At 46.3% G+C, this 27938-nt stretch overlaps 1 protein-coding gene across 4 annotated transcripts; it reads right to left on the reverse strand.

Moving 5' to 3' along the window:
- Positions 1–27348, reverse strand: LOC105191439 (atrial natriuretic peptide-converting enzyme). Of its 4 annotated transcripts, none has more exons than XM_011154848.2 (13): positions 26935–27348; positions 21495–21826; positions 10172–10355; positions 4868–5081; positions 3474–3845; positions 2933–3165; positions 2597–2803; positions 2228–2441; positions 1927–2072; positions 1623–1794; positions 1273–1517; positions 754–872; positions 4–564 (listed from the first exon to the last, which is right to left on the reverse strand). In XM_011154848.2, the coding sequence occupies exons 2-13, from the start codon at positions 21540–21542 to the stop codon at positions 391–393; spliced, it is 2328 nt and encodes a 775-aa protein (XP_011153150.1). In that variant the 5' UTR covers positions 21543–21826; positions 26935–27348; the 3' UTR covers positions 4–390. The 4 variants fall into 4 exon arrangements, with proteins under 4 accessions (XP_025152958.1, XP_011153150.1, XP_011153151.1 ...); XM_011154849.3 differs by lacking the exon at positions 26935–27348 and adding an exon at positions 23274–23847; XM_025297172.1 differs by lacking the exon at positions 26935–27348 and adding an exon at positions 23175–23197.
- Between the last annotated feature and the right edge of the window lie 590 nt (positions 27349–27938).

The following is a 27938-nucleotide window of genomic DNA, read 5'->3' on the forward strand; positions in this document are numbered from 1 at the left end:
TAAGATACAAAGCGATTATGTATACATATGTAGAGCAATAAATGTATATATATATATATATATATACACATTTTTTCATTCTACATACATATATAGGACAAGAGAAATAAGTTAAAAAATTATGCCACGGTAACAAAGGACTTTCATGTCCTAGATTAAGATACTTATATTTACAAGAACGCAGAATACGATTTCTTCGTATCCGACGAAGCAGCGCGCTGATAGCAGCGACGAATGTGATTGTCTGTTAGCGTACGATAACGGTATCGCGTAACAAATTAGCAATTTCTATCACAATTTTGTTCCTCTCGGTATCAGTTCCAGTTTGGAATGCAATGAATGTTGCGAGCTCTCGTCCAACGATATTTGTCGAACAATAAACTCGAAGTCTCAGGCGATAGTGGACCTAATCCAGTCAATATGCGACGAAATTTTGTCGTACAGTCGAGGTCTCTCGAGGCCATCCTTCGAACAGGCTATCCTCCAACTGCCAATGCCAGTCAGTGCCCATTTCCGACTGTCTGCTTGAAGGCACAGCATTGGACTGCCGGCGAGCTCCTCCTCCTGTTTAAAATTTAGCGATAAAACATTTCTAGAATTAGTAATTATTAAGAAAAAGTTTTTCTCTTGGACGATGAAAAAATGAGATGTTTATTCTTAACGTAGATATGAGTAATGAATTAATTCAATTGAAAATAATTGTAAAGAAAGACGCAGGTGAATGTTTCTATTCTTAAATAAATCTTGACTCACGTTACAATCGTCCATGGAGTACGCCTGCTCGGTGCAAACACTGTTTACCGACGGGATGCTAATGTTTTCACACCTCTCCATCGCGCTATGTTTGAGCTGTACCCTTTGCAGCAAATCGCCTGTGTTAAAAAAGAATAAACACCATATATCCACACATTAAGAAATTTCTTATTCCGTATTTGACCGAAGAAATAATAATATTGATATTTTGAATAAATATATTATTTTTTCTTAAATTTAATTCGCAATATTCTGTTTGACATAGTACCAAAGCAATGTTGTGTGAAGAACACGAAAAACTTAATCATATGAATTCTTTGTGTTATCGTGGCGCTATATCTAATCCAATGAATACATTTTTGGAATCCGTTTTATTAATAAAAGATATATCGTGCTGTTAGGACATCAAACAAATATTCTAATAACTTCCGATGAAGCGGCGAGAAAAGTCAAATTTTCCAAATGTTTGACAGTCTCGAGTTATGGACAAAAATCAACACAAAACGATCGCCGACGTACGGTTTCTAGCCCAGCCGAGAGTATTGCATTGCGACGCGTTGCTCGGTGGATCTTCGCTGGAGGGCAGGCAAACCGGTCTCACGAAGTCCGAAAAGGTCGTCACCGGTCTGTCCAATTTCACCAGAACGGTCGTGCCTTCCACCGGTGATTTAATCATGCCGACGATTCTGCGTTCTTGTTGCCAAGGCGAAGTGCTCGAGAGTCGTACGACGCCAAGTCTGGCCGACCACTCCGCTTTTGGTTGGCTACAATGACAATCGATCCCGTTAAAATTACAATGCGATAGAATTCGTCAGTATAGTACGCCATACACCGTATAATAAAGCGACTCGGACAATGCCTGTGCTCACCCTTGGAAACAATACGCGGTCGTGAGCAACCAGTTATCCGCCACAAGAGTGGCGTCGCAAACATGAACTCCCTCCTTGAAGAGCGCGACATGCCAGGGCCAGTCGCCGGGTTCTGCCATTTTATTGAGACCTTCGGTACCACCGTTGTTGCGCAAAGGTTGCACCCCGCATTCTGGTTGCCGGAAACGCATGCGGTGAGATGCGATAATATAATAAATAATAATACAGATGAAAAGTACATCACACGCAATCAGGCGATCAGGCTTATTGCGTGTGACATGTTTGGGAAATTAGCATTCCGTACCGAGATCAGAGCATCGAACGTACAGCACTTCCTTACTGGGACAAGGAGCCCTGACGAAAGTAATTTCCGGCGCTGATGGATCTTCCATGTATACGTATGGTACATCCTCTTCATCGTCAATTCTCACTTCAACGGAAGCCACACCGCTACAATCGCAAGACACAACGATCTCTGTGTAACGGTCTTTTTCATCGTTGTACGCACGACGCGAATATAAAACTCACTTGTTACTGCACTTCGAAAGTACATTGAAGAAAAACTTTGGCAGAGCGGAGCTTTATTGAGCGACGCGAATACTTACGTGTACGTGAGCAAAGTGCACAACGAACTCGCTGCCGTTTGCAAAACATTATCCATCTCGGTGTCTGGGAGGGTGGCGTTCAAGTTTGCCGTGCAAAGTTTCCCGACGGTGCCCTTTTCGTTGAACACAACGTAGCCCTCTTTATTGTACCTTGCGGCGTGCGGGGTGCTCCACAATTGCGATCGTAACGCATGAACGCTCGGTGCCAAAGACACTGCAAAGTTGCAACAAAACTTATGATAACACGCACAAACATTATTACAATAGAATTTATCGAGAAATCTCCTTCTCTTGGAATTCCTTAAAATCTTCCTGAAACCATCCGATTTTCAACTTTGTTGTCAACGCTACTCGTCGCACATTACTCACGGCAGTCCTTCTCGTCGCTGCCATTCGGACAGTCCGCTTTGCCGTCGCACCGTTTCGCGTGCGGTATGCAGGTTCTTCCCACTCCGCAGTGCATGTAGCCGTCTCGACAATAGGCGCAATTCTTCTCGTCCGAGAGATCCGGGCAGTCGATCACTCCATCGCAAATCCTCGGCGACAGCGCCTTCGATTGAAGCGCTTGGACGCATCCTGTCGCGACACGCGATGTATCAATTTTCAAGCTCATCGAACGCGCTACCGTTAGTGTCTCGCTTCCGCGAGGAGAGACTCTGGCGGTAATCATCAAAGCTACGATGCGGCCGCGGTAATTACTCTCACCTGGTTTCGGCCTGCAACTACCAGGGTCAACGTACTCCGGGAAATTGGAGCAATCTAAGGAGCGTTTAATCTTCTCAGGAAGTCGACTGCCGCATCCGTTCCAGAACTCCCTGCAGAAGCTGCGACAAGGCAGTTGCAGCAGGTCCTCCGGCTGACTCGATCGACACGCGGGCTGCAATACCTGGCAGACGAAGTCGTAGGCCAACGGATAGCATTCCGCGTCCACCAGCTCCCTGGTTTCGATTTGTAATCATTAGGCTTGATTCACACTGTTACATCGTTGTCTCGTGTACACATTATTTTTATTGCTTTAATTATGTAATACACTGAAGAGTCAGCTATGGTGAAACGCCCGTGCTGAAACCGTTGTTACTTCTTCGCTGGTGCGACAGTTATTTCTTTCCGCTGTAATTTTGATTTTGTGATGCCAAAGAAGTTATTTTCTCCCGTTGATAAAGGTGGAATTAAGGTATGGCTGCGCATCATTTACGATTTGCTTTATCGGTCCGCTGTGAGCTTAACATGCAAAAAGAAAAAGTACCTAAAAGCGATGACATCTTCCTCAACATCTGCCAGCGACCGGTGTCCCAATGTATTCGGATACGAGCTGATATTGTACGGCAGATGTTTGCAGTAGCCCAGGTCCAGTTTGCTGCATCTCCTCGGCGGAGGGGCTGTCGTCGTCGGCGGTAACGTCGAGACGGTCGATTGCGGGCTGAACTGCGCGTTAAGGGCTTTCAGGCTCTCCTGCACCTCAAGGCTCTTCGCCTCTATCGTCAGGTTCGCGAGGTACCGCGAAGTTTCCGGGCTCAACTCCCGTGATAGAATATCCACAATATTGCCGGTGGTTATCGTCTGGTATCGCGGGTCGAACTTCACATCGAAGTGCACCACCAAGTCGCGTCCTTCAGTCCTGCCGTTCAATGTTTTAACGCGAAAGATATATGTTAAAAAAGTTGTCCAGAAAATAAGACATCAAAGAAGACTTATTAACGACTAAGATGCTTCTTTGGCCACCCTTTCATTTACTTATTTATTTAGATTACTTTAGATCACGTAATACGTCATACTTGCATTGAAAGCGAATTTTTATCCCTTATCAGTTCGCTAATCAACGAACTGTGCCTGGCGGATGAGTCGCAGTGGCGTCTCCCGATTCGCTTGGGAATTCAGGAATTCGCGGCTGCTCGACAATTTACCGATGAAACTTGCAATCTCCACGTGAAAGATCCCGGCGGGGCGGGGGGGGGAGGGAGGGAGGGGGTAAAATCTCACGCGAATCGCTTTCTGAGATCACGTTGCGACACACCGCAACTCTCTCGCCTCGCGGCCGAGCACCGACGATAAATCGGTGAAATCCGCAAGCTCGTGCATGATACATTATTGATGAACGTGGCAGCGCCGATAATGGCGGCAACATCTCATCGCACCCTGAATGGAGCAAGTGTCGTGAGAGATCACGAGAAAGCTGCGAAGCGATCTCGTTCGATTTCTCTGCGGCGCGCGTAGCCGGCGGGAGCTGTCTCCGTCAGTTTCACACAGTGTCAGGTGTCTTCGCGCGGCGGCGTTCCTTCTGCGAAAATCGATTTCTCGAAAGCAACAGGAACCGGCCAGGCCGGCCGGTAGGAAAGATACCCGGCGCTTGTGTGCTTTGTAATCGGCCAATTTTCTGATCGCTGATACACGGCGCGTTGGATATGCCGTTGCATAATTTGTCTCCGCAAGGCACCTCTCTAGGGTGTGCCTCGTGCGACAGCGCGATGTAATTACAGGCGGCGAGGTGAGAGGCAGACGGAGACGGACTCGAAATCTCAATGCGAGAACACGCGCGATACGCATCTCCTGTTTCTAGCCGTATTATGTTCAATTAAATCCCGAGCAGGAAGTAATACGACGGTTTTGATCGATGCAGCCACGGCAGACTTTACGAATTACCCGTCAAGCGCCAGGACGTCCGCTGAGAGGAATGATAGCTTCAGCCAGCTGCGACGGAAGATGAGATTCAGCCGATCGCGATACTCCCGCGATCGCAGCCGGAAGGCCTCGGTGGTGGGATCTGCCAGCTCCGCGGTGAAGGAGTCACCCTTGGTAACTCGGAACGTCGCGAGGAATACCTGATCGCCGGGCGGGTCCGACGTGAGGAACGTGTCTGTAATGAGAAGAGCAAACCTCTAGTTCCATCAACAAGGCGCGAAAATGTGGAGAGAATGTGGAGACAAATCTCGGTAGATCAGCGCGACGACGAACGAGCCGAATGCGTTTGACTTCGAGAAATTTTGGTCCTACAAACTGGAGAGAAGTTATAATTATAAACAGAATTTTCGGTTTTTATATTATATAAAAGTCGAAGACCAAACCTTCCGATCAAATCCTTCGACCGAGACGGCGTTCGGCTCGTTTATCGTCATCTTCGCATTAAATCATTCCGTCTCGTGGTTTAACCGGACAAACACCCGGCTAATGAACAATTTCGCCGCGGTTTTCGCGCATCGAGAGACACGTTGATGAACTCGCGTGTGACAGAATCGCGGTGACGCCGCGGGGACGCAAACACCGATCGCCGACGCTTGAGACGGCTGCGAAAATGACGGCGGTTATTCCGCTCCGTTATTGCTGTGAAAACGCTTAATAAATAAATAATTATAATGCGCCGCTTCGTTAGCCGCCGCCGCCGCCGCCGCCGCCGCCGCCGCCGCCGCCGCCGCCGCCGCCGCCAGTCGCCGAGTATCGCGCGTAAGAATTTGTTTACGAGAGGCCCCGGCGGGATAATTCGTCGAGTGCCACTTACGGGACGACGAGCCGGCGCGATGACGAGCTCGCTCGTCCTCCTCAGCGTCCTCCTCACGGAAAACAGCAATCTGACCGAGCCGAGTGGCCACAAAGGAAGGAATTTAGAACGTCGCGACTTGGCGCGCTCAGGCCCCGCCGCCGTAATTCGCGGCGTATCACAGCCTGGCTTTCTAATGTATGTACGATCGGCAAATGATAGAGCCGAGCGCTGCCGAGGAACGTGCCAACAATGTTGCGCCGCGGAAAAGGCGGGTTTCTCGCTCTCCGAGCGCTGTCATTACAACGTCGGTCGGCCGGTCGGCCGGTCGATCGCTCAGCACGCGCGCGCGCGCGGTCAATTTTCCGCGAGCCAGGCGATACGAGAGACAAATCGGGAGCACGCAGGTGCCCGCAGCGATCCTTGCCGCCCCCTCTGCCCCCTCTGCCCTCGTGGGTCGTTCACGTAGGTTCTCGGCAGCTAGGAATCACCTTTCACCGGGCGGCTCGATTCTCGACGCGATTCGCCCCGCGAGAGAACACCTTCCTGACCCCGCGCACTACAGCCATGGGCGGCGAGATATCTCTTTTCCAGAGATAACGAGATAATCGCGAGAGGCTCTCTCATTAACTCCGGTAGTAGGGATCTAGCACATGCGACAGTCCCTCGCTTGTCTTCTTTCGAAGCTGGGATGAGCGACGCGACGTGAGAACGTCTCTGGGTTTCTTCGGACGAGTGTATGAGATTCTCTCTCCCTCTCTCTCTCTCTCTCTCTCTCTCTCTCTCTCTCTCTCTCTCTCTCTCTCTCTCTCTCTCTCGTCTCCTCGGAGCGAAAGAAGACGCGGAGATTCTTCTCTGCTGCGTCGTTAATGCATCCCTGAGATGAGCTCCGTCCAGGTCTTGTCGCGTCGATCGACGGCAATAACGCCACGTTACGCCTCGTCACTTAAACGCGACGCCTATGATAAGGTATCTCTCCTCGCGGATACGCGAGACGCGATTTCCGAGGCGCAACGCTCGCGAGATACTCGCGCTGTGCAGCCGCACTTTTCTCATGTGTGACTAATGAACGTTGCATTATCGCGACGCGCGAAGCCAGAAACACTTCCTCATGTGCCTGTTGAGCGCATGTGAGATAGTTGATAGATATAAATGGCTCGGTCTGACTAAAAATCAATCCATCTTGCTCCAGCGACGTGTACGGCGTAATCTAGAGGTGCTTTTGTCTCGTCGAGAGAGGCAATGAGATCCTGAGATAATCCTTCCTGGGCATGAGTCCACACTGGGCGTGCATCCGGCCGCTTCTATTTCTGGATTCTCAGCAAGAACATTTCCCAAAGAGACAAACCCTTCTAATCATCTTGATTGCGCGTTTGTCCGTCACTCCGTGAAAACTTGCGCTTGTGGGTGTCAATGGTGACAAAACCGAACGGGGCGCTCGTGGGCTAATCGGCGATGCGAAGCGAAAAAATGATGAGTAGCCGACGCCTAAAGTACGTACGATATATCCTAAACTATCATGAATGAACAAGTTTCAACTGTAGCAAAAAACTGTAGTAAAAAAATGCTCTCCGACAGAATCGTGAAGTGCGGAACGCGGAGATCTAGATATGGAAATGACTTTTCGAGGCAGTCGGCCGTTCTACTGTAATTTCGTCGATCGTGGAATAGGTTACAGTGCCGCAGGATCTCAAATGTTTCAAGGACACGAATCCCCACCTTTAAGGTCGACCGTTGGACTAGGCACGTACCAGCTCGGCCAGCGCAACTCGGTCAGACCGTTATGCCTTTGCCAGCTGGAAGACCTCAATGGACCGGCACGATCGTGAGGCATCTTCCCCGTGACCTCTTATTCCTCTCGATCGTAAACACGAATTAAGCGGCTGCGAGAATTGCTGACTTCGCGTCGCGCCGCCTCGCTGTATCGCGCGTGCGCGCGAGTGGAAGTCCGTGTTCGTTGCATCGCGGCTGAGCCGAGCTTAAATACGCTGTAAATAACCGTCGATGAATTCGCGATCGCCCCCGGCGAGATAAGCGGCGGTGTTACAAGTCGCGAAATTCATAGCGCCGCGAGTGAATCGCGCTGCGACGCGCGATAAAAATCGCTGCCGGCTGATCGGAGTCGAGAACAGATAGAGCGAGCGCGAGTGAGGAGTAGAAGATGAAAGGCAGAAAGAAGGTGATGCGGCCAAAGCCCATTGAGGTCTTTCAGCACGCACGCATAACGGTCTGACCGAGTTACCGAGTAGCCGAAGAAACGTTAGTGTACACTTCCGATCGAACCTCTTGCCGATAGTCACGTTGATTTACCGATAAGTGCCCGACGCTCTCGGAGAGGGGAGAGAAGTTCCTTCTCGTCGGAGACGAGAGAGTGTCACAGCGGCGTTAGGACCGTTGTGTTTGTTAATTATTTTCATATACGAGCGATTTAGGTGATCGAGTGTATTTAACAGCGTGACGCGACCGAAGGTGTTTATTGCGTCGATCAAAAAGTTTCTTTCGATTTTCAGCGACCTTCTTGACGCACTATTGAAAAAATATTATAACAAAATTATAACAAAATGTTATAAAAATATAATAAAAACTTTCGTCGGTCGTGTCTTGGTGACAAACATCGTGATCGCTTATACAGACTACAAAATACGGAGACAGTTCACAAAGAATCCTTTCTTCGAGGAAAGAAGTGAACCTTTCCCCTTCCCCGAGAATACGAACGATCCGTTCGTAGACTGAAGCCAAGGAGCAAGGCACAAGTGCGATGTTTTTCTCGAAAGGTGTTCTTCGAAGCTGAAAACCTCCTACTTAACGTCACCGAGATCGATGATTTGACGGTACCGGCGCTGATCCGAGAACAATGCTTCCTAACATAGCACAGAGCAAGATACAACCGTTTCCACTTCCTCCCTTCGTCCGAGCCTCGTTCTCGTCGTGATGTGTTACGCACGGTAACGCGTGTGTGCGCCGAGCCACACCAAGGTGATACCAAGGTGAAGTGCACGCGCCTACGAGTGAAACGCCATTCATTCGAACAAAGCCGAATCGTCGCCGATCGCGCTTCACAGTTCGCGAACTGTTCACGCAGCGTGAACGCGTCCATCCTCCCGGTCGCGCGATGCGTTACCGGGATAATTTCATGCCCGCTAGCTCGCCGATTGCCGGTTTAACAGTGGAATAATTTCATTTGCGACGCTGCCCGCCGCAAGTACGCAAGAACGGCGCGAGTGAAAGCGGCGAGACGTTCGCGTGACGAAAATGCCCCGACTCGGTAACGGTCAATGAGAGACGAGAGAGGCGTGTGTTTATAACAACGTCGAGGCAATAATTATAGCGGCGAGATCGGAGTAGGACGTAACGACGATCTAGCATGCACATTTCGGATAATAACCGATGAGTATCGTCAGCGAGGAGTCGATTAAATCGTTCGGTAGAACACTCGTCGAGCGACGAGTTTGTTGCTAGAGAGGAGGATACTTTGAGCATCAAGCGACTGGCTAAAGCCCGTGTCACACTACGGATTGAAGATTGAAATTTGACCAATCGGAATAAAGCAAATTAAAACCGAAGTTTGTTGATTTGTCAAAATCTAATCTTCAATCCGCGATCCTTGATCTTCAATCCGTAGTGCGACACGGACTTAAGGCCTGGTCTACAATACGTGTCGTAAGTTGTAAGCCGTAAGAATTGGCGAATCACAGTCGATTATTACAAAAATAATCGGCTATAATTGGTCAGTTCTTACGGCTTACAGCTTACGACGCGTACGCAGGCAGTCTGAAAAGTTCTCGACCTGACACATACATGGCATTAGAAACTGTCAAACTATGATTGTATCGGAAAGTGGCATTCCTGATATAAACCCATGTAAAATTTTATTCGATCTGTCAAGTCATTCGAGTAGTAGCACCAGTTGGAAAAGCTTTGTGCAATATGGATGCCGCATTTGCTAACAATTGACCAAAAGCGCATTCGAATGCGTATTTTTTCTCAAGCGTGTTTGGATCGTTTTAAGCGAAATAAAATGGATCTCAAGCGTCGTTTCGTAACTGTTGATGAAACTTGGATCCACCATTACACAGCAGAGTGAAAGGAACCTTGCGGAATCATACTTTATTGAATTATTGGAAAAACTGTATTTGGAATAAATGTATTAAAGTTTCAGGAGATTATATTGAAAAATAAAACATATTTCACGGCAAAAAATTTTCTTTCATTGTTAGGCCGACAACTTTTCAGATTGCCCTCGTATTGTAGACCAGGCCTAACGACGCCTGCATCGTCCGCGCATTGCGTGATGGCGGACTCACTGCAAGCGAGAGATCCGCGATCCTCTTAATTATGTTTGTTAATCATGACGCGATGTTACTGATGAGTCTCTCTTAGGCGGTTTTCTTAGGCGTCCACGAAACTGCTGTCTCCCGCGAACTTTCGCGTCGTCAATGAGCAACTTGCAGCCTCTGCGGCGGTGTACTTACAGCCAAGATATATGGAGACGCCCGAGAAGAGGAGGAAGAGCAGGAAGGCGGCGAGAACGCAGCATCCGCAACGATATTGGCCGCCGAGTTTCCTGGTGAAGCGGATGTCGCTGTCGGAAGACAAGATGGAGCTTGGTGTCCCGGCTCGGCTGAATCTTCTGGTACTCACCGTGCTCACCGAGATCTACGAATGAAGATGCACTTGCATTTTATATCGGCGATCTCGACGATGTAGGAGACGGATATATACTCGCGACAAGCGAGAGATTGAAGAACAGAGGAAAGTGATACCGACGAGAAATAAAATAGCAACTGAGAAAAAAGACAATCAATCGCCAATGAAACAAAAGGCTGCAAGCTCTGTAAAAATAAAAGTTTGACGTCTGTCTTTAATTATCTCTAACATATGAGGAGAGTAACTCGAACGAGAGAGCTGTGATATCCAGATTTCCAAGATCTCTGGTTGCACAATTGTTTATTTATTCCGTACACTTTTTCTGTATATACTCGGGATTACTGTTGCTAGTAACAAAGTATAATCCCGGTAATGACAAATCGCGCATTACGAAAGGGAGATTGCTGAAACAATCCGGCAAAATAATAGTGGGCGGTGTCTCACCGCTGATGAAACATCCCATTCTCTCTCGTAGCGTCAATAAATTTTTAGCAGTTCGAAAGAACGAGGATTACCGCGATTCCTCACTGCGGCACGACTTGCATTAACGATCGCATCGCTTCCGTCTCGGGGCCGAAACAAAGCGAGACGATCGCGAGCTGGTCGCGAAGCCCGCGCCGGAGTGAAGAAATAACAGTTTATCAACATCTTTGCGCTTAACAGACCCGACTGCGCTATCGCTATCGCGTGAGATCGACGAGCAAGCAAATGAAGAAAAGAATTACGCGCACGATGCGCGTATAATTCCGTCTCCGAGGCGACTCAAATTAACAAACGCATTAACTCCAGAAATGTATACTTTCTGATATAATCGGTAAATGCAGAGTAAGGTCTGGCGAATCCCACGACATTTAATTCTGCCTCTCGAACTTTCTTCGGAGCGAAAAGAATGAGAGCCTGCTCACGGTTACCGTTTTAGAAACGTCTTAGAGAAGAATACAAACGTCGCAGGAGGTGCTCTCGCTGTGAAAAACACGAGAAAGTCCTGAGAGGTTCGTCGGGCATCGGTAAGAATGTACGTACGCGTTTGAAAGGCGCGCGGTACCGCGCAAAAATAGCCTCGACGCCTCTTTATTTGTCTTCCCGCGATTACGAATTGTGCGTTATGCAACGATGTTTTGGTAAAAGTAAACAGAAAAGGGTACACCTCACCGATTCTTTTCATTTTGAAATATGTTATAAAGGATGAAATTCTGAGTGACTTTCTCTGAGATGCAATTATATGGGGGGTCGCTTATAGTTTCTGAGATATTTGAGACTTTAAAGTTTTATAATTGTACGTTGAAGTATATTTGAAGTAGACAAGCAGAGTTTCCATTCACTTTAAATATTGGAAACAGTACATATAAGCGGGAAAGGGGCTCCGCCCATCCCCAAACAAATCCTAACCTAATCTAACTTATTGCATCTTTATATATTTTTGGACATTGTTGAAAAAAGTTCTCTTAAGATCAATCACCTGGCTCAACTTAACTTATTATAATATTCGCATGTAATTAGGTACTGTGGCTTTTAAAGAGATCTTTTCAATATCGCCCAACAGTATATAAAGATGCCGTAAGTTAGGTTAGGTTAGGATTTTTTTGAGGAGGGGGTGCGGGGAAGGGGCAGAGCCCTTCTCCCGCTTATATATATTATATTATTTCCTATATTTCTATGTATATACTATGTTTGGATTAACCGTTTGGATTATACTGTAAATAACGTCAGCTTATGATATCTGGAATTTAATTCCAGGATAATCAGGAGAATTCCAAAAACTTTGAAATCAAATATAGTTGTATCAGGAAGTCACTCAGAATTTCATCCTTTAAAATATATTTCAAAATGAGAAAAACCGATGAGGTGTACCCCTTTCTATATATTTGCCTCTACTTCAGATATATTGGGTTGGCAACTAAGTGATTGCGGATTTTAAATAAAAATGAAAATTCAAAATTTGAAATTTGCCTTTTTTAAATTTTTTTCAATGCATGTATGCGATACATTGAGCTTCTCTGCAATATCATCACGTGTTGTGCTATGACGATCTGAATCGATAATGGCCTTGATATGGGTCTCATCGACTTCAACTGGACGGCCAGATCGTTGAGCATTTTTCAATGAAAAATCACCAGAACGAAATCTGACAAACCAATTTTGACACTGCCTTTCTTTCAAGGCTTCATTCCCATATATGCGGCACATAACTTCTTATGTGCTTGCGATGCGTTCTTGCCTTTTCGGAAATAATACAATAAAATATGTCTAAAGTGCACGTCTTGCTCTTCCGTTTTTAAATTGGGATAAAAACAAAACTAAACAACTAATCGATATAATTTTTGTACTAAATGAAAAGTAGAAGTCCAAACAATAAGAAAAAAATATAGGTTAGGTACTTTGAACACGTTAACGAAACAAAAGAAAGTGTAAAATCCATCTGTCGACAAAATCCGCAATCACTTAGTTGCCAACTCAATACTTCAACGTACAATTATAAAACTTTAAAGTCAAATATCTCAGAAACTATAAGCGACCCCCATATAATTGTATTAGGAAAAGTCACTCAGAAGTTTCTCCTTTATAACATATTTCAAAATGAAAAAAATCCGTGAGGTGTACCCTTTTCTATATTGGTATTTACCGATGTTTTAAATGAAGATACGCGATCGCGACACGCGCCGCGCCGCGCCGCGCCGCGCCGCGGCTGCTGCGTGCGAGACGGACACGCGGTGCCGCCGCATCGATCCACGAGCGATTCGTTCGTTCAACGCGAATATTCAAGCGCTCGTGTAATCGTCACGGTGTAACCTCGTCGTCATCCGCGACGTAGCTTCCCCTCGTGTGCATACACGTTGCAGACCGTCGCAATGCAGCGCGCGCCGCGATATACCTACGCCTTCTGTTCGCTCAAATGCTACGCCCGGCACACGCTCCGACGCGAAGGATCGCGCCTGCAAGCAGGATGGGTAATCAGCTTGGATACAGTCGTTGCAAAGGTCGCACAGAGCAGTCAAAGAACTAAAATCCGCCTAAATCGCGCCAAGTAGCTCGCTCGCGTACAAGTGTGACAATCGATTTCGCGTCTGCTGCGAGACAACAATAGGAACAAACGCGTGCCACAACGCGTGTAAAATCTATGTCGTTGAAACTGGCAACTTGTAGTCGAGTAGTCACAAGTTGCTAGAAGATATTTTTCATGTAAAAGTCCAATGTAAGAGGATTTTCCTGGCGAATGTATTTGCAAGGTCGTAATAGGAGATTTAAGACGTCTCAGATATAAAGTCTCTTATATTTCTAAGCAAGCTGTGGTCATTTTAAGTGACATAAAATTACGTGTTTGTTATAAAATCAAGGAATGATTCGCGGAAGAAATGTAACAATGATGATACGTATTTCTATGAAGATTTGAAACAATATGAAATTTAACGGCAGACGCACTGCTTAGAAATTAATACAAGTTGATGTATGCAGTTTTAGCGACGTTTTAGCGTAATCCCTGCTTACTCGAGAATAAAGCGAGTCAACGGAACCTTGGACGAATTATCTATCCTCGGAATACCGAGAGAATTTGTCGTTCCACAGTACAATTCAATCGTGTCATTTATTGTCGAGTTGTATCAATATTTAGATAGGAAAGCAAACGCTTAGTCGTTTTCAGCTGAGACCCCGGAAAACAAAAGTGCACAGGCAGCGAACTAAACGTTAGGTAATAGTAAATATATCCAAACAACGTCCGTGAGAGTTGACCCGATTTTCTCACGCGACCTATGTATGGGAACTACGACGCTTAAACACAAACACGCATTACGTGTGTTTGCTGCCAGCTGGCAAGCGAGATATTATCGCAAACTTTATTTCTTTCAATCACTTCCGCGCGCTGCGATAGCACGCCCATAAGCGTTCATTATCTAATTATGTTAGTTAAGGCGATACCGATACGTTCCCGTAATTACGCTTTATGTTAAACTGTGTCTAAAGGTCGCGATTTAATGAATTCCCGTGTCTACTGAAACGAGCCTACCGAGTTGAGCGAGTCCGGTAATTCGAGAGAAAAACGCGCGGAGATTAACATTCAATGGAGGATTGGTTAAACCGCGCGCGGACAGACAGATCGCACGTCGTGTGGCAACACGACGCAGCACGTGTAAAACCACATTTGTATGAAGTTTTGTATGAAGAGGAGGGATAATTGACCAAATACTCGATGTAAAGAACGGCAGATGATGATCAAGATAGAAATGTTTCTAAATTCATTCGGATGATCGATCGCGAATTAATGCTCTGACACAGTCACGCGTAATATTATACATGTTTGCATTTGCATATTATGTAAGTTAACGTAAGTTACGTCTTCTCAGCATGCCATATTCGCAGCTCGTATAATACTACCTCCGCGCGTAAAATGTTTCCTGCGAAGCCGCAGAGCCGAGCCAGCAGAAAAGTCCCTTTTACTATGTCGTTATGTAAGAGCGACTTTATAAAAATGTGCCCACGTCCGTTATGAAACTGGCGATAGCACACGATGAACTGGATGCGAGAAGTTGCCTTTCGTTCGTGGATATCAGTCTCACGAACAATGCCTGGACTGCGCGCGGGATTTTTATTGATCCGCATCATCGACTCTGACATAACGTTGCACGAAATCGGCAGAATCGGAGATATCGTCGTTATTTAATTTCCCCTTTAAATTTCGTCTCCACAATTTTGAGGATGGAGCGTGAACCATAACTGAATATTACGAGGTCGATCGTATTTGGGGGGGAAATGTGTTGGGAAATAAACGAAATAACTTTTCTCGAGAAACAATACACGTGTCCTCCGTAATATTGCGCCGACGTCGAAGAAACGTGCGTGTAATCGCGTTCAGATATTTCAGAAGGAAAATAAATCTCCCGAACTTGTAAATAAGAAAACAAGATGTCTGCGAAAAAAAGGACGATACAAAGCAGATAACACGCGAGAAAGTTTTGCAACAAGCTCGTAATCCAACTGATAATCTGCGAATGACGTTTAGTGTCAACAAAAACTGCGTATTACCAGCGAATCGTTCGATCGTTGCGTAAGACTCACAAGAATGGCAAAAAGAGTGACTTTACCGAACGACAGTGCGAAAGACATTGCGAAAGTCGAACGAAAGTTCGCGCACCGTTCTAATTTGGCGCTTGTACTGCGACGTTTTTACTGGAAAAACTCTCCCGTTCTTGCGCAATACATTCGTGGGACGTGTGGTTTTTAAGTGTGAAACAATAAACGGCGAGTAATAATAATAAGCGCAGCCGTGAGTTTTCCTTTAACGGGGCACGAAACAGATCGATGGGGATTTGTTCGAGCGCTGTGAAATAAAGGTATCCGGCAATTCTTCAGCCGCGCATGCAATAAAGCAAAAGGTCAGGAGAGTCGGTCTTCTACGAGGAAAGAAACCTCAGCGTTTAAAGGCTATGCGCCTGTGAAAAGAGAGAGAGAGAGAGAGAGAGAGTAATAAAAGAGAATGCGATAAGAATATATATTGGATAATAATAGTGTAGAATAACACCCGCCGATAAGAAACAAATTCTAACACTTTACTTACGAGAGAAGGTCCTCTCCTCGAAAAATATTCATCTCGTCTTCGGAAATATTGGTATGAAAGTAAATAGAGACAGAGTGTGTGTGTGTGTGTGTGTGCTGCAAAACTGAGGTCTCTTCCGTGCACGGGCACAATGTTGGTAATGTCTACGTTTACGTTATTTATACGTTAGAAATGCAGTAAAATCAAATTAAACTCAGAAGTCGAGTCGGACGTTTCGATGGACTCTCGACACATCGAGAAACTTTCGTATCGAGAGATAGAAATGCGCCGAAAGGGTCTCTCTCTCTCTCTCTCTCTCTCTCTCTACCTATCTCTCTATCTTACGCGTTTACGCTTGATCTCACACGCTGGACTCGCATCGGGAGAACAAATCGGCAAGATCGGACGACTAACGACGTTTCGCGCTAAATACAGCGGCGAAACAAGGATACGAAAGGCGGACTTCCTCCTGCAGCTTGAACTGGATTCTCTCTTAAAACGATCGTCATGCAACGAGAGCGTATGCGAGAGCGCGTCAGTACCTCAGTACGTTACTTATGAGTCCGCAACGGCGCGACAAACGACGGGGCCATTATATGCCGGGGAGAAAGAAAGTAGACGGGGAGGCGGCGAATGCAGATGTTAGGTAAATGGATGCGGTTGACCGCAGTTGTGAGTTTCATGCCGATCTCGATAATGAGCCGTTTCGCGCTTGAGACGAGCTGATCCGATCTTGGACGCACCAGATTGGAAAGTAGAATTCAGTGCGGATAAACGCAGCGCTTGGGCGGGTAGCGATTGCAGGAAGAGATTATGACACGCTCGGACTGGCGAGCGTTTCGAGTTCTTCCGTTAATAGGCGCGGTCAATGACTTCAAGGCCGGGCGGAGGTGGGAAATCAGACCTCGCCTATAGAAAAGCGCTTTCCACGAGCGGATACTTTCGTGAAAGTTCAGACGCGCGCGCGGGCTCCCGCATCTTTGCCTCTGGTTCCGCTAGAACGGGTCTCGCTAATAAACCACCGGTGCGTAATGAACGTTGAAAACGTTGCCGAGCGATCTCGAGCGAGTCGCTCCGCCAGTGGCGAGGAATTACGTCTGCTTCGTTAACGAGAAAACGCGTTAGATTTACCATGCTCGTGACCGTGTAAAGAGAGAAACCTCATGCGGAGTCTCGCGCGATAAAGACGTTTCTGCACAATCGTTTGGAGAATCATCCAAACTGATCGGTCACGGTTAAGACTCGCTAAGAAGCGTCTCGCCGCGAAACTTTGGCGATTCTAGCGCGCAGCTCCTGATTTCTTTTCTTTTCGTCATTTTTTATTTCCGGTCTAGCCGGTGATTTCTTCATTCAAACGCGACGGGAATATCTCGCAGCGTTCCAATTGTCGCACCGACCCATTTGTGTCAACAAGAATGCGGCTCGCTCTGGCTTTTCGCGCCTCTCCCGCGAAAATGGCTTTTCACACAAGACTTGCCGGGTAACGATTCGTAATGAATGTAAATCACTCCGTCGCGTATGCGTTTCCGCGCACGCGGTTTTATCATGTCGTTACGCAAATAGAATCAATCGCGTATGCACGGAGTAACGGCGACACGAAAGTCAAATAAAGGAGAAGAAGACGAAGTCGCTGTAGCCAGACAGAACACAGTTGGCCGAGTGTCAAACTGCGATGAGAGTCAGTGTCAGTGACCGTTGGAAAGAATCTATAGCACCGACATTCGAGCCACTACTGTTCTCTCGTGGCTTTCTTGACCGTTATTACCGTTATACCAAATGACAGGCCACCTTTCCAAAAGAGCAAGAATCTAGGAACGAGTCTCTCTGACCGTCTTAAATTACAATCCACTCGGTCACACCGTCACCACGCGGTGACTCAACTCCTGGAACACATCTCTATGTCCTCGGCAAAAAGCGGTCGTGAAAAATGATAGCGGACTTGTTATTCTATCCACAAACCATTATCCCTTGTCGGCAAGCTTTTTTCGCTTAGTTATTTCGGTACTCTCGAGTCTCGAGCCTGTTAAATCATTAAATTTCACGAAGAGTCGATCCAGTGACGTAGCCAAACATGTCGTCTCTCGAGAAAGGTACACCTTTGATTTTTAATCTTTACAACGCGGGCACTCTCGTACTTTTCACTAATCTACTTTCCGACACGCGTAAAAAAAAATGTCTAGTTTAAAGGCTGTAAAGTTCGCTGAGAAACACGCTCAGATTGGATAATGCAATTTTTCAATATTTTTCCATATTTTGATTGAATATTAAAATTTTCCAACTACGTACACACCCGCGTACGCGGGTATGCTCAATGTTAACAATAATGGTTGTAATGAAATTATATTTGTATATTCCAAGGGAAAACAAAAATTGATACTATTCGCGTCAAGTGTGTGTATCTCACACACACACACACACACATAAATTGTTAAATCGAAAAATGTTTAAGACAAAAAATTGTTTGGCTTGAAGGAGGACATAAGACAGCGATAGCATTTTGTTTATAGATGGCGCGACTTTTGAGATATTCACTGATTATCAATTTTCTTAAATAGAAATTCCAGTTTTTTATTACATCGTCTTTTTCTGCCAATTAATCTAAACAACTTTTGTCTGAAACATTCTTTTATTTGCTTAATATATTTTGAAATATTTAAAGAAAACTTGGTAACTTTTCCAACATTTACCTTACGATATCTCACTAACTATTCGTCGAAAGAAAAAATAGTATTAGACTTTTTTACTTTATTTACTATCAAGAATATATTACTATAATAATGCCCTAACTTTTATTAACTTATCGACCTTTGGAAATTTCAAAATTATTAATTTAATAAAAGTTAGGACACTATTATAGTACCATATTCTCGATAGTAAATAAAGCAACAAAGTCTAATACTATTTTTTCTTTCGACGAATAGTTAGCGAGATATCGTAAGGTAAATGTTGGCAAAGTTACCAAGTTTTCCTTAAATATCTCAAAATATATTAAGCAAATAGAAAAATGTTCCCGACAAAAGTTGTTCAAATTAATTGGTAGAAAAAGATGATATAATAAAAACTGTGGATTTCCATCTAAGAAAATTGATAATCAATAAATATCTCGACGACGGAGCCATCTGTAAACAAAATGCTATCGCTGTCCTTCAAGCTAAACAACTGTTGTCTCGAGCATTTTTCGATTTAACGCAGTGTTTCTGAGAAATTCGAGTGGGTCCTTTAAAATGGAACACCCTGTGGAATATCTGAATATTCCAATAAAGGTTCCAAACCGGCACAACCTTACACATTTGCACAAAGTGTACGCTCGGAAATCATAGGAAATCCTAGTATGCAAATGCGAAGACTCATGTGCGACATCTGGTGTACATTCGTCCGACGAATGTTTTATCGTCGAGCGAATAGCGAGGAAGAGCGACACGTGTACGAGGAGATCATCGACGAGACACTTCTCGATGGTGAATCCCAGCCGAGAGCGATGATCGATTACCGCCGCTGCTCGCGGTTCAAGCTTGATCGACGAGACAGCGACAAGCGCGCTACCTTTAAGAATACCAAGCGCGATCGGGTGTTCGTGAAGTAACGGTATCGGGAATAGAGCAGATGACGACGGCCCAACCCAGGCGACCCAACCCACCTAACGCATCGTTCTCCATTCCGGTCAGCCTAGTTCTTCGTCAATCCGCTGCCGCGTGCGTACGTATCCGGCGGCATGCGTGGCTCGGGGTCATTGGAGAACAAGGTCAATCGGTCTGGAGATGAAAAGCAGATGGATACGTGCCAGCCAGACGCGCCGCCACAAAGGGTGGACCAAGAAGCGTGTCACAATTAGTCGCGCGCGAGCGTGACCGCGACGCCCATTGTGTCGAAATTGGCGACGCGAAGAAATCGCGCGAATTAGACATGGTCGTTTCCATCGAAAGTCGACGATCATTTGGAACGCACGAGAAACGCAGAAATTCCAGCCTCGTCCTCCTGAGGACGAAAAATTTCGCATGAGTGACGACAGTTTTCGGAGAATGACTCGTCGTCGTTGATGGTTTCTTCTTGCAGAGTCATCTCATGGAATAAGAAGACGTACGCGAAGACGTTTGTCGAACGGTAACGACGGGAAAGGCGAGATTTAACGATGCCTTCTCCCTCTCCCCCCCCCCCCGTGCCGATTATTTTGGTTCTTTAACGACGTCGTTAACGACGTGTTCTACACGCTCTGTCGCGCGATTCACAAATATATTCGCGTTTAATTGTCGACTGTCGTATTTGCTTTCATTCATTGTACGGAAGCTCGACTAATGATTGAATGAAACCAAAAATACGAGAAAACAATATAATTCGAAATATATTTATTTCATCTCTCGACTTTCTATCCGTCAATTCTTGGCGATTTTCAGAAACGGTAATATCATAATACTTGTCAGCGCGACGTTCAACAAATAGGCGGGATCGAGAAATCGTAAGGACTTTCGGGAGTATCGATAGTTCGACGTCGACGTTGCAGGAGAGTTCAAGGTGAGTCCCTCCCCGCGACGAGCCCGTTAGCCTCCCGGCGGCCTCAGCAGCGCGCGACAGGACGCGGGGGAAATAATCGGGGAAATTAATCGAAGGACGAAGCACGAGCGCACGAACGCGCGCGCTCGTGGATGCGCGACTTTCACCGTAATTATCGACGGCGCGGTGCCGCGCGATTCGCTGGAAAGGACGTCGCGTTTCTCGGCGGCCGGTGGATCGCGCGCGGCGGCGCTCTCATCTCCGGGAACGGAATTAGTCGCGCTGAGAATTCGCGCGCGAACGAAAAATAGTACAATGCCGGCGCGAGGAGTTAATTAAACTATCAGAAGCCGCGCGCGCGCGCGCGTTTTCTCGCGGCCGCGTCACGAGCGAATTCGTACGTCGAATTCGTACGAGCCCGCGGCGGCTGGAGGAAGCCCGACGTAGCGAGAGTCATGGGAGAGCGATTATTTTCATCCCGCGATTGTTCCGCGACCGCCCGCAGCGCCCGCGATTATTTCCAGATGATAGCCGAGGGGGCGGGTATCTTATTCCCCGAGTATGATTGTTCGCGGAGCGTTCATGAAACTCCAGACCGAAGGAGCACTCAGGAGGCGGCATAGCGTCGTTTCGCGTTTTCTGCTCGCGCAGTGTTTCTAATCAGATCGATAAGACCGCTCCAAGCGAGCGGGATCAAATGAAGAAAGTGTGCGCGCGCGCGCGCGTGCCTTTGTGAAGTTTACGTTCACAACGCGTTCGAAAGTGCACGCTCGGACTGTTGTTCGCACGCGTTGTTCACCTTTATCTCGGAGCATCTCGAGGCGCGTTGGAACGTTGCGAGTCGCGCTCGAGTCTCAGACTCGAAGATCGATGCCGAAGAAAGAGAGAGAGAGAGAGAGACTAGAAAGTGTCCCGCGCGCGACGCTCCGTCGCTCGCGTCTCTCATCGCCGCGACGAACAATTCGTCGCAGTGACGTTTTGCATTTCCGCTCGGCTCGTTACTCGACTTTAGCCGCTTGACGTTTTCGCACGGGGCCACGCTCCCTAATTAATGACGCGCCTGCGTAATGAAGAAAGCACGCACTCGCGACACGGCGAGGGAAAGTGCGCCACATATACGAATCTCTCACCTTCGAATCCCACGAGCTCTTCCGCTTGTGCTCCATCGCGACGGTCATTTTTTCTGCCCGCTGTTGCTGGCGCGCTTCATCAGCGCTCTCCCAGGACTCGGCTGGCCGCGGCAGCCGCGAGGATCATCGTGAATTCGCTGCCTCGGGAGCGCGCGCGTGTCTTCGCCGCGATGACTTCGGATGACCACTCGGGGATGACGATTTGGTCTCTTTCGGTCTCTTGCGATCTGTTTCAGCGGATCTCAGCAGCCGCGACGGCGGGGGTTATCAAAGCGCATTTCTTCCCTCACGCCTCTCGCTTGCTTCTCTTTTCCGAGCGTAGATGGCCGCTCCTGTGAAGGAGGGGTACTTAAAATGAAATTACCGCAATTATTTTCTAGGAAGTGCTGGCGCTCTACGGGTCGCCGTTTCGACGGGCAATTTGCCGAACGCGCGCATCGCGGTGAAACGCGTAAACGATACAAGCGTTTTACAGTCGAAAGTCCCGGTACACCGCTCTGTGCAAATGGCTGTTTTCGGGTCAGTCGACCCGAAGCGAAGAATGTTATCGCCTTTATATACTGCGGACTCTGTGGACTAATTTTCCGAACTAATATCTGCTCATTCGGAAATGATGATCAGTTTAGCGGTCCTTATACTGACGAGCATAAAAAATTCTATTTTAGCACACGGAGAGAAAACCTCATTTCGTGCGATTAAAAGAAAGAAACTATATATAAAGACGAAAATTTGGCGAGGAGAAGTGACGCCTCTGTTAACACGTGAACGGAAATATTCGTATGAACATTTGCATGTTAAAACTTGATGTTATCGTACAAAATAATAGATATTTATTGCAGAATAAATTATTGATCATATTTCCGATAGATAAGCTACTTATGCGCGCGGCACACGTTTGGATAATATGTTTAAGCGTGCGCGAAAAAAGGCACCCGTCAGCTCGACGTAATACTTCGCGGTTGAGCGGCAAAGAGTGACTCAAATGTTTATGTAAAACTTTGAAAAGTGCGTGCGACGTAATTGTTGCGTTTAGGATTTCTAAACGTATTTATGCAATCCTCGGTCTGTGAGATGTCGAGAGAAGAAGTAAGTGACCCGAGTCTTCACTCGTGTCACACACATCGGCCTCATTTTAATTTCAGAGCACATCGTGCGTCACAGTGACCTCGAGATAAAAATTGTGGTCCGACATACGGATCGAATGAGCCATGAAAAAGAATGAGAATTAGAATTCTACGCAAGTTCCACGCAAGATTAGATGCCGATGTCGACTCTCATGTATAAAACACTCAGGTTGTAACGAGCAGAAGTAATGCGATAAGTTTAGAGCTCCTAAATCATATCTATTTCATGGAATCCGCGTACGCTCTTCTCTCGTTAAGGCAATAACCAATCTTCCAATCTTGCCGTTTTAATCTGCCGCGTCGTTGATCTCGGTTCTTCAATGTTACTTTTTTTTTCCGGATCATCAGAGGAGTGAAAGTTTTCACATAATACTGTCACACTTGACGCCGCAGCGTATACTTTCTCATTTTACAAACCCGAAATGTCCGTCCATAAATCTGATATCCGTCAGACATGTTGTCCCGATATTATCATAAAATTGAGATCCGCCTCGGACGATTCGGATTTCATCTGAATTCGAAATGAGACTCATGAAAACGTGCATAAGTTACACACCACACGACAGCGTCCCGCATGTTTACTCTCACCCCGCCATACGTGAGCATCCGGACTTCGCGGGGAAATGCGACAACGGGGGTGGATCCATCCCCTTACCCGTGCGTGAATTATCCAACGTGGTGGACGAGGTTACCACAATCACTCCGATCGGCGGAAAAGCCGGTGGGCCGAGCACTGTGCGCGGTTTCTCACAGAATCCTCCGTAGGATCGTCCCGCGCGGTCACGAGACGCGCACTTCCTACCCTTGTCGTCGGAGGGGGAGGGGGGGGAGAAAAGCCAAACACCGTCTCGAGCACACACGTGTCGCCGGTGTCGAAAGTATCGCAGGTGCGAGCCGGCTGGGTCGGGTCGCAGCTGCGGCGAAAACGCACTCGAGGAAAGGAGGCGACTGAGCGATCGCGCGGCGAACGAGACGTTCGCCACCTCGGTCAGGCGAGCACTTTGATCGTCGTGAGGCAGACAATTTCTCCAGCTACGGGGCCAACCGCGATCCAGGGGATTGTCCTGGACGAGGCGAGACTGCTAGGAGAACGGTGGCCTGCCTGCCTGCCTGCCTGCCTGTTTGCTTGCTTACTCGCTCGCTGCCTGCCTTCTCGCTCGTGGATGCACTTTCACGTCATTACCGGTTCTCCACGGCGCCCGTGAGCGCGAGAGCACAGTTACGGACTAGTCCGGAGCAAGGACGCCTGTCCCTCAATCTACCCTGATTCTCCTCTCTCTCTCTCTCTCTCTCTCTCTCTCTCTCTCTCTCTCTCTCTCTCCCTCTCTCCCTCTCTGCCTGTCTCTTCCCCTATTCGTCCGTCTCTTCCTGCTCTCGTTCGTACCGCTCTTGCGACTTCCGACTTTGCGTGTCTCCCGCTGATCTTTTCCGGTTCATTTGCTTCTGCTTGCGGTCCCGCGGCTACGATTACCGATCGTGTTTGTCGTCGTCGGGGCTTTGCACGTCGTCTTGTTGCGTGCTATCGTCGTTTCCGTCGGTTATCTCGCCTCTGGCTGTTATTAGGTTTCAGCTTCTTCTGATTCTCACCGGCCTCTTTTCCTCGGCGGGATTTTTCTTGCGGCGCCTGCGAAGGTAACTCTCCTCGATTATGCGCCACTAGCATGCGTCGCACTCCTCCAAAAGGAGGATATTTCGTCAGAGAAGACCCTCGGGCTCGTTAGCTACAACGCTCCTTTGTGAAACTATGCGTAAAGATCGAAATCTCGTGAAAACCGTTACGTAGATCGTCCCCTACGTAATAAGTGCACCGGTGCGACGTCCCGAAAGCGACTTCTAATGGGATGGTGTGTTTCCAGCGGGTCGTGTTGATTCAATTTCTTTGTTTCGGGAACCGTGTCCCTCACACGGCAGAAGAAATGTAAAGAAAATACATGAGAGATATTCTAAGAATATTACAATATCTTCCGAATATCCTTGCGATATATTTAGAATATTTCTGCTGCGTGGGGCTCCCGCGGGTAAAGTACGTCGACGTTTGTAATAATATAACACCGGAGAGCTCTCTGGACACAAAAAGGTCCTGTTACGTTACTTTACTAGCCATTCTTTAATCAACATCAATTGTTCTCGGTTATATATTCCTCCCGTGGGTCCCGGGTCAGCTTCTCGAGTCTACGAGTCGCCCGTTTGTAACTTCACAATACGTGCGTGTCATTGGAATAGTTCTGGAGCTGTACAATTATCAATGAACGATGTATGTGAGTGGCATTTATGTCGTTCGATACGTCGACGGCAGCAGGTAACGGCAAATCTCGAACAGGTGTCGCGCCGAGACATTTAAAGAGACGACCACGCGCGATCTCGCGAACAGCGCCTTTAGATCGGCCGAAGAGTTTGCAGTAATTTACTCCCACGATCTTAGGTCGGGCAAAATGTAGAATTGTTCTGGGGCAACGGTGTGGATGCACTTTCACGTCATTATCGCCGATTCCACGGCGCACACATGCGCAGAAACGACGTGCGTTTAAACGAGAGATACCGTTCGGGCCTCTTAGCGGATCTCCAATTAATTAATTAATTCCATCGCGCCAGTATCATCGCTAATGAAAAGCGCGGTCCGCCTTCGGACGTCACTTAATCTTATTCTCTGCATATAACCTGCTACAAGAGAAACAACTCGTGTGTTTCTTCTTTGTGCAAGACGTACGAAGACAAGTGATTTATTGGACGCGAATAAAGAGAAAAAGAACTTATTTATCGAGGAGATCCGCTTTCTCATTCATATCGTATCGTTAATGTATGTGTTATTCGTCTAAGAGAAAAACAAGAATCAGTATCGAATTCTAAACAAGCAACCATCGTCCTGCTTGGAAAGAGAACAAGTGTCGAGTTAACGAAGGGATATTTTTCCGATACGTTGCGTCAAGTAATGACATTTAATTGTGGCAGGTTGAGTATATTTCAAGGGTAACGAGACGGGTTTTGAAATCGGTGCGATGAAAATATGCATGCTTCCCGTTATAGATTACACATCGATGCAGTGTTGAAATTAATTCCACCGTAGAGAGCCCAGAGAGTATTTTCTAAATGCCACGCGAAACAGATGCGATGCATCGGTACAAACGAGAGTTTTGTGAGGAAAATGATTAAAATAATTTTTCATTTTAAATAAGTATACTCTCGTTCGAAAGTGACTCGTTAGGTCTCTCTCGTATAAATAATGGAATCAATAACTTGTTACTTTCTAAACGTACGGTCCGTTTTATTAAGCGCGGAATCTATAACGCAAACATTAACGTCGTGAAAACAACGTACGAATAAAATCCGATACTTGACGTTTCTATGTCGTCTCGATTTCATGTTAGGAGATAACTGTCGACTGCTCCGGCTCGATTACGAAAGCAACGTGCCGTCAGTGAAACGCAAATACAAGAGTGTGAAAATGTACTCGCGAACAGAAATCACGATAAACTTACTTCAACGCGAATTGAACCGTGAAGATTACGTTTTACCGTTACAGGGATTCACTTTTCGAGAGAATCCGCATGTTTCGAAGGAATTTGTAAAAAAAAAACTGACAAACATCCTGGACGAGTTTATACGATATCGTAATATTAAATTTAAATATTGTAAATTATTCCTTGAGGTTACGTAGGCACTTGAATTGATTAAAACTCGTACACGCGGTCGAAATACGAAACTTATCGAAAAACCTAAACTTTATCAAATTGACTCTCGGGGATTCATTCAATGAACCGTATCACATTTTAAAACAGGTTTCAGTTAAGTTTCTCAGTTAAAGTAAAATTATCTACGGTCGATTGATCATATAATTCAACATTTGCGCCCTATTTAATAATGAATATACTTCTTTGCACATCCCCCATTTGTTTAGATAATTTTATATTTCAAAATATGTGTTTTCACCGACCTAACGTTTATTTTGTAACTATGTGATTATTAATAATATTTGTTTCAAACATTTCCGTACATATTCAATATATGCATCTCTACCGACCGTAAAGCACAAAAGGGCCGAAAGATTATTTTGTGAAAGATTACCAAAACACATTTTATGAGGGAGAAAGAGATTTTTCACAAGTGGTTTACAGGGATCTATCCTTTGTAATCTCAAGTATTTTGACACGCGCTACGGGATATCGGGAATTTGAAGTGGGGTCCTCCATCGAGCACACCACGGTTATTTTAAGTCACAAAAATACCCCGGGCGCAAAGAATGTGGAAGGACGAGTTTAAAGAAGCTAAAAGGAGGTAAAAAACAAAGCGATAGCAAAGCCCGCAATCCTCAGACTTACTTGTATCCCGAATGGAGCCTTAATCCCCCAATCCGGTGAAACAACCTTCGCTCTTTGTGTTATCGCACAGTCTTGATCTCTCCAAACTAGAAGAGAATATTCCCCTCGGAACTTATTCACTTGAACGAAAAAATTTTACGCCGGTCGGACTCTCCTCGTTCCGAACAGCACCTTGGCAGTGGTACACGTACAACACCACCCTGGATGACAGTTGTCCGGAAGCGGTATCCTCGATAAGCGGAGCGATTTTTAACGTGTCTTCCGCACTCGAAGAAACGACGGGACTTCTCAAGGCGAGTCTCCTTCCCCGTGTCGCATTAAGGAACAACCGTTAACGTGGGATACGAGGGCCTTCGAGACTCGTGTTACACGCACGAATGTGCATCGCTCGAGAGTCGGTCGGCGATTAATGACCTGACGGTGCCGTACGCGGCACCCTTCACCGAGAACAAGAGAACGACGGATGATGGTCCCGCGACAAATTGTGCGTGTCGGTGTCCTGTAACATCTTACCTCGAGACACAGAAGCAGCGTTCGCCGAGTTGGCAAGTGAAAGTCTAGCTATAACTATTTTTCTCATTTTGCGCCATAAATATTAATGCCGAAACAAACGATTCTTCAAGTTTGCATGTAGAATCACCACAGCATCCTACAATTCATATTTATAATATTTGTATAAACAATTTTGTCTTAATAATGCTATGGGATTGAAGCAGATAAAAATAGAAGTGGATGAACTAGATAAACGTGACATTGTGTGCGAAAAAATATTCAAAATCTGCGTGATTTAAAATTTTTATTCCAAGATCTTTCAAATCTAAAAGAGATATTCGTCATATGAATTTATTTAATGTCTCGTTCAAATTTAGTCTAAAGAATACTAGTTGTCTTTCATTCAGCTTGTTATAAAATCGGATAAATTTTTATTTCTAAAGACAAAACTTTAATTGTTGTATAGACGGGCAGAATGAAAATTTGTTCGATTCGTCCTTGAGCTGTATTAT

Source organism: Harpegnathos saltator, unplaced genomic scaffold (assembly GCF_003227715.2).
Source record: "Harpegnathos saltator strain DR-91 unplaced genomic scaffold, Hsal_v8.6 scaffold171, whole genome shotgun sequence".
In the NCBI taxonomy this organism is placed as follows: domain Eukaryota; kingdom Metazoa; phylum Arthropoda; class Insecta; order Hymenoptera; family Formicidae; genus Harpegnathos; species Harpegnathos saltator.

Bases quoted from the DNA above. Each gene is read 5' to 3' on its own strand.
- LOC105191439 (XM_025297173.1), bottom strand. From the start codon at position 21,542: ATGACCGTCGCGATGGAGCACAAGCGGAAGAGCTCGTGGGATTCGAAG. The intron at 2,804-2,932 runs GTGAGAGTAATT...GTGTCGCGACAG, and splicing joins TAGTTGCAGGCCGAAACCAG to GATGCGTCCAAGCGCTTCAA. The intron at 873-1,272 runs GTACGTCGGCGA...TTTTTAACACAG, and splicing joins TCTCGGCTGGGCTAGAAACC to GCGATTTGCTGCAAAGGGTA.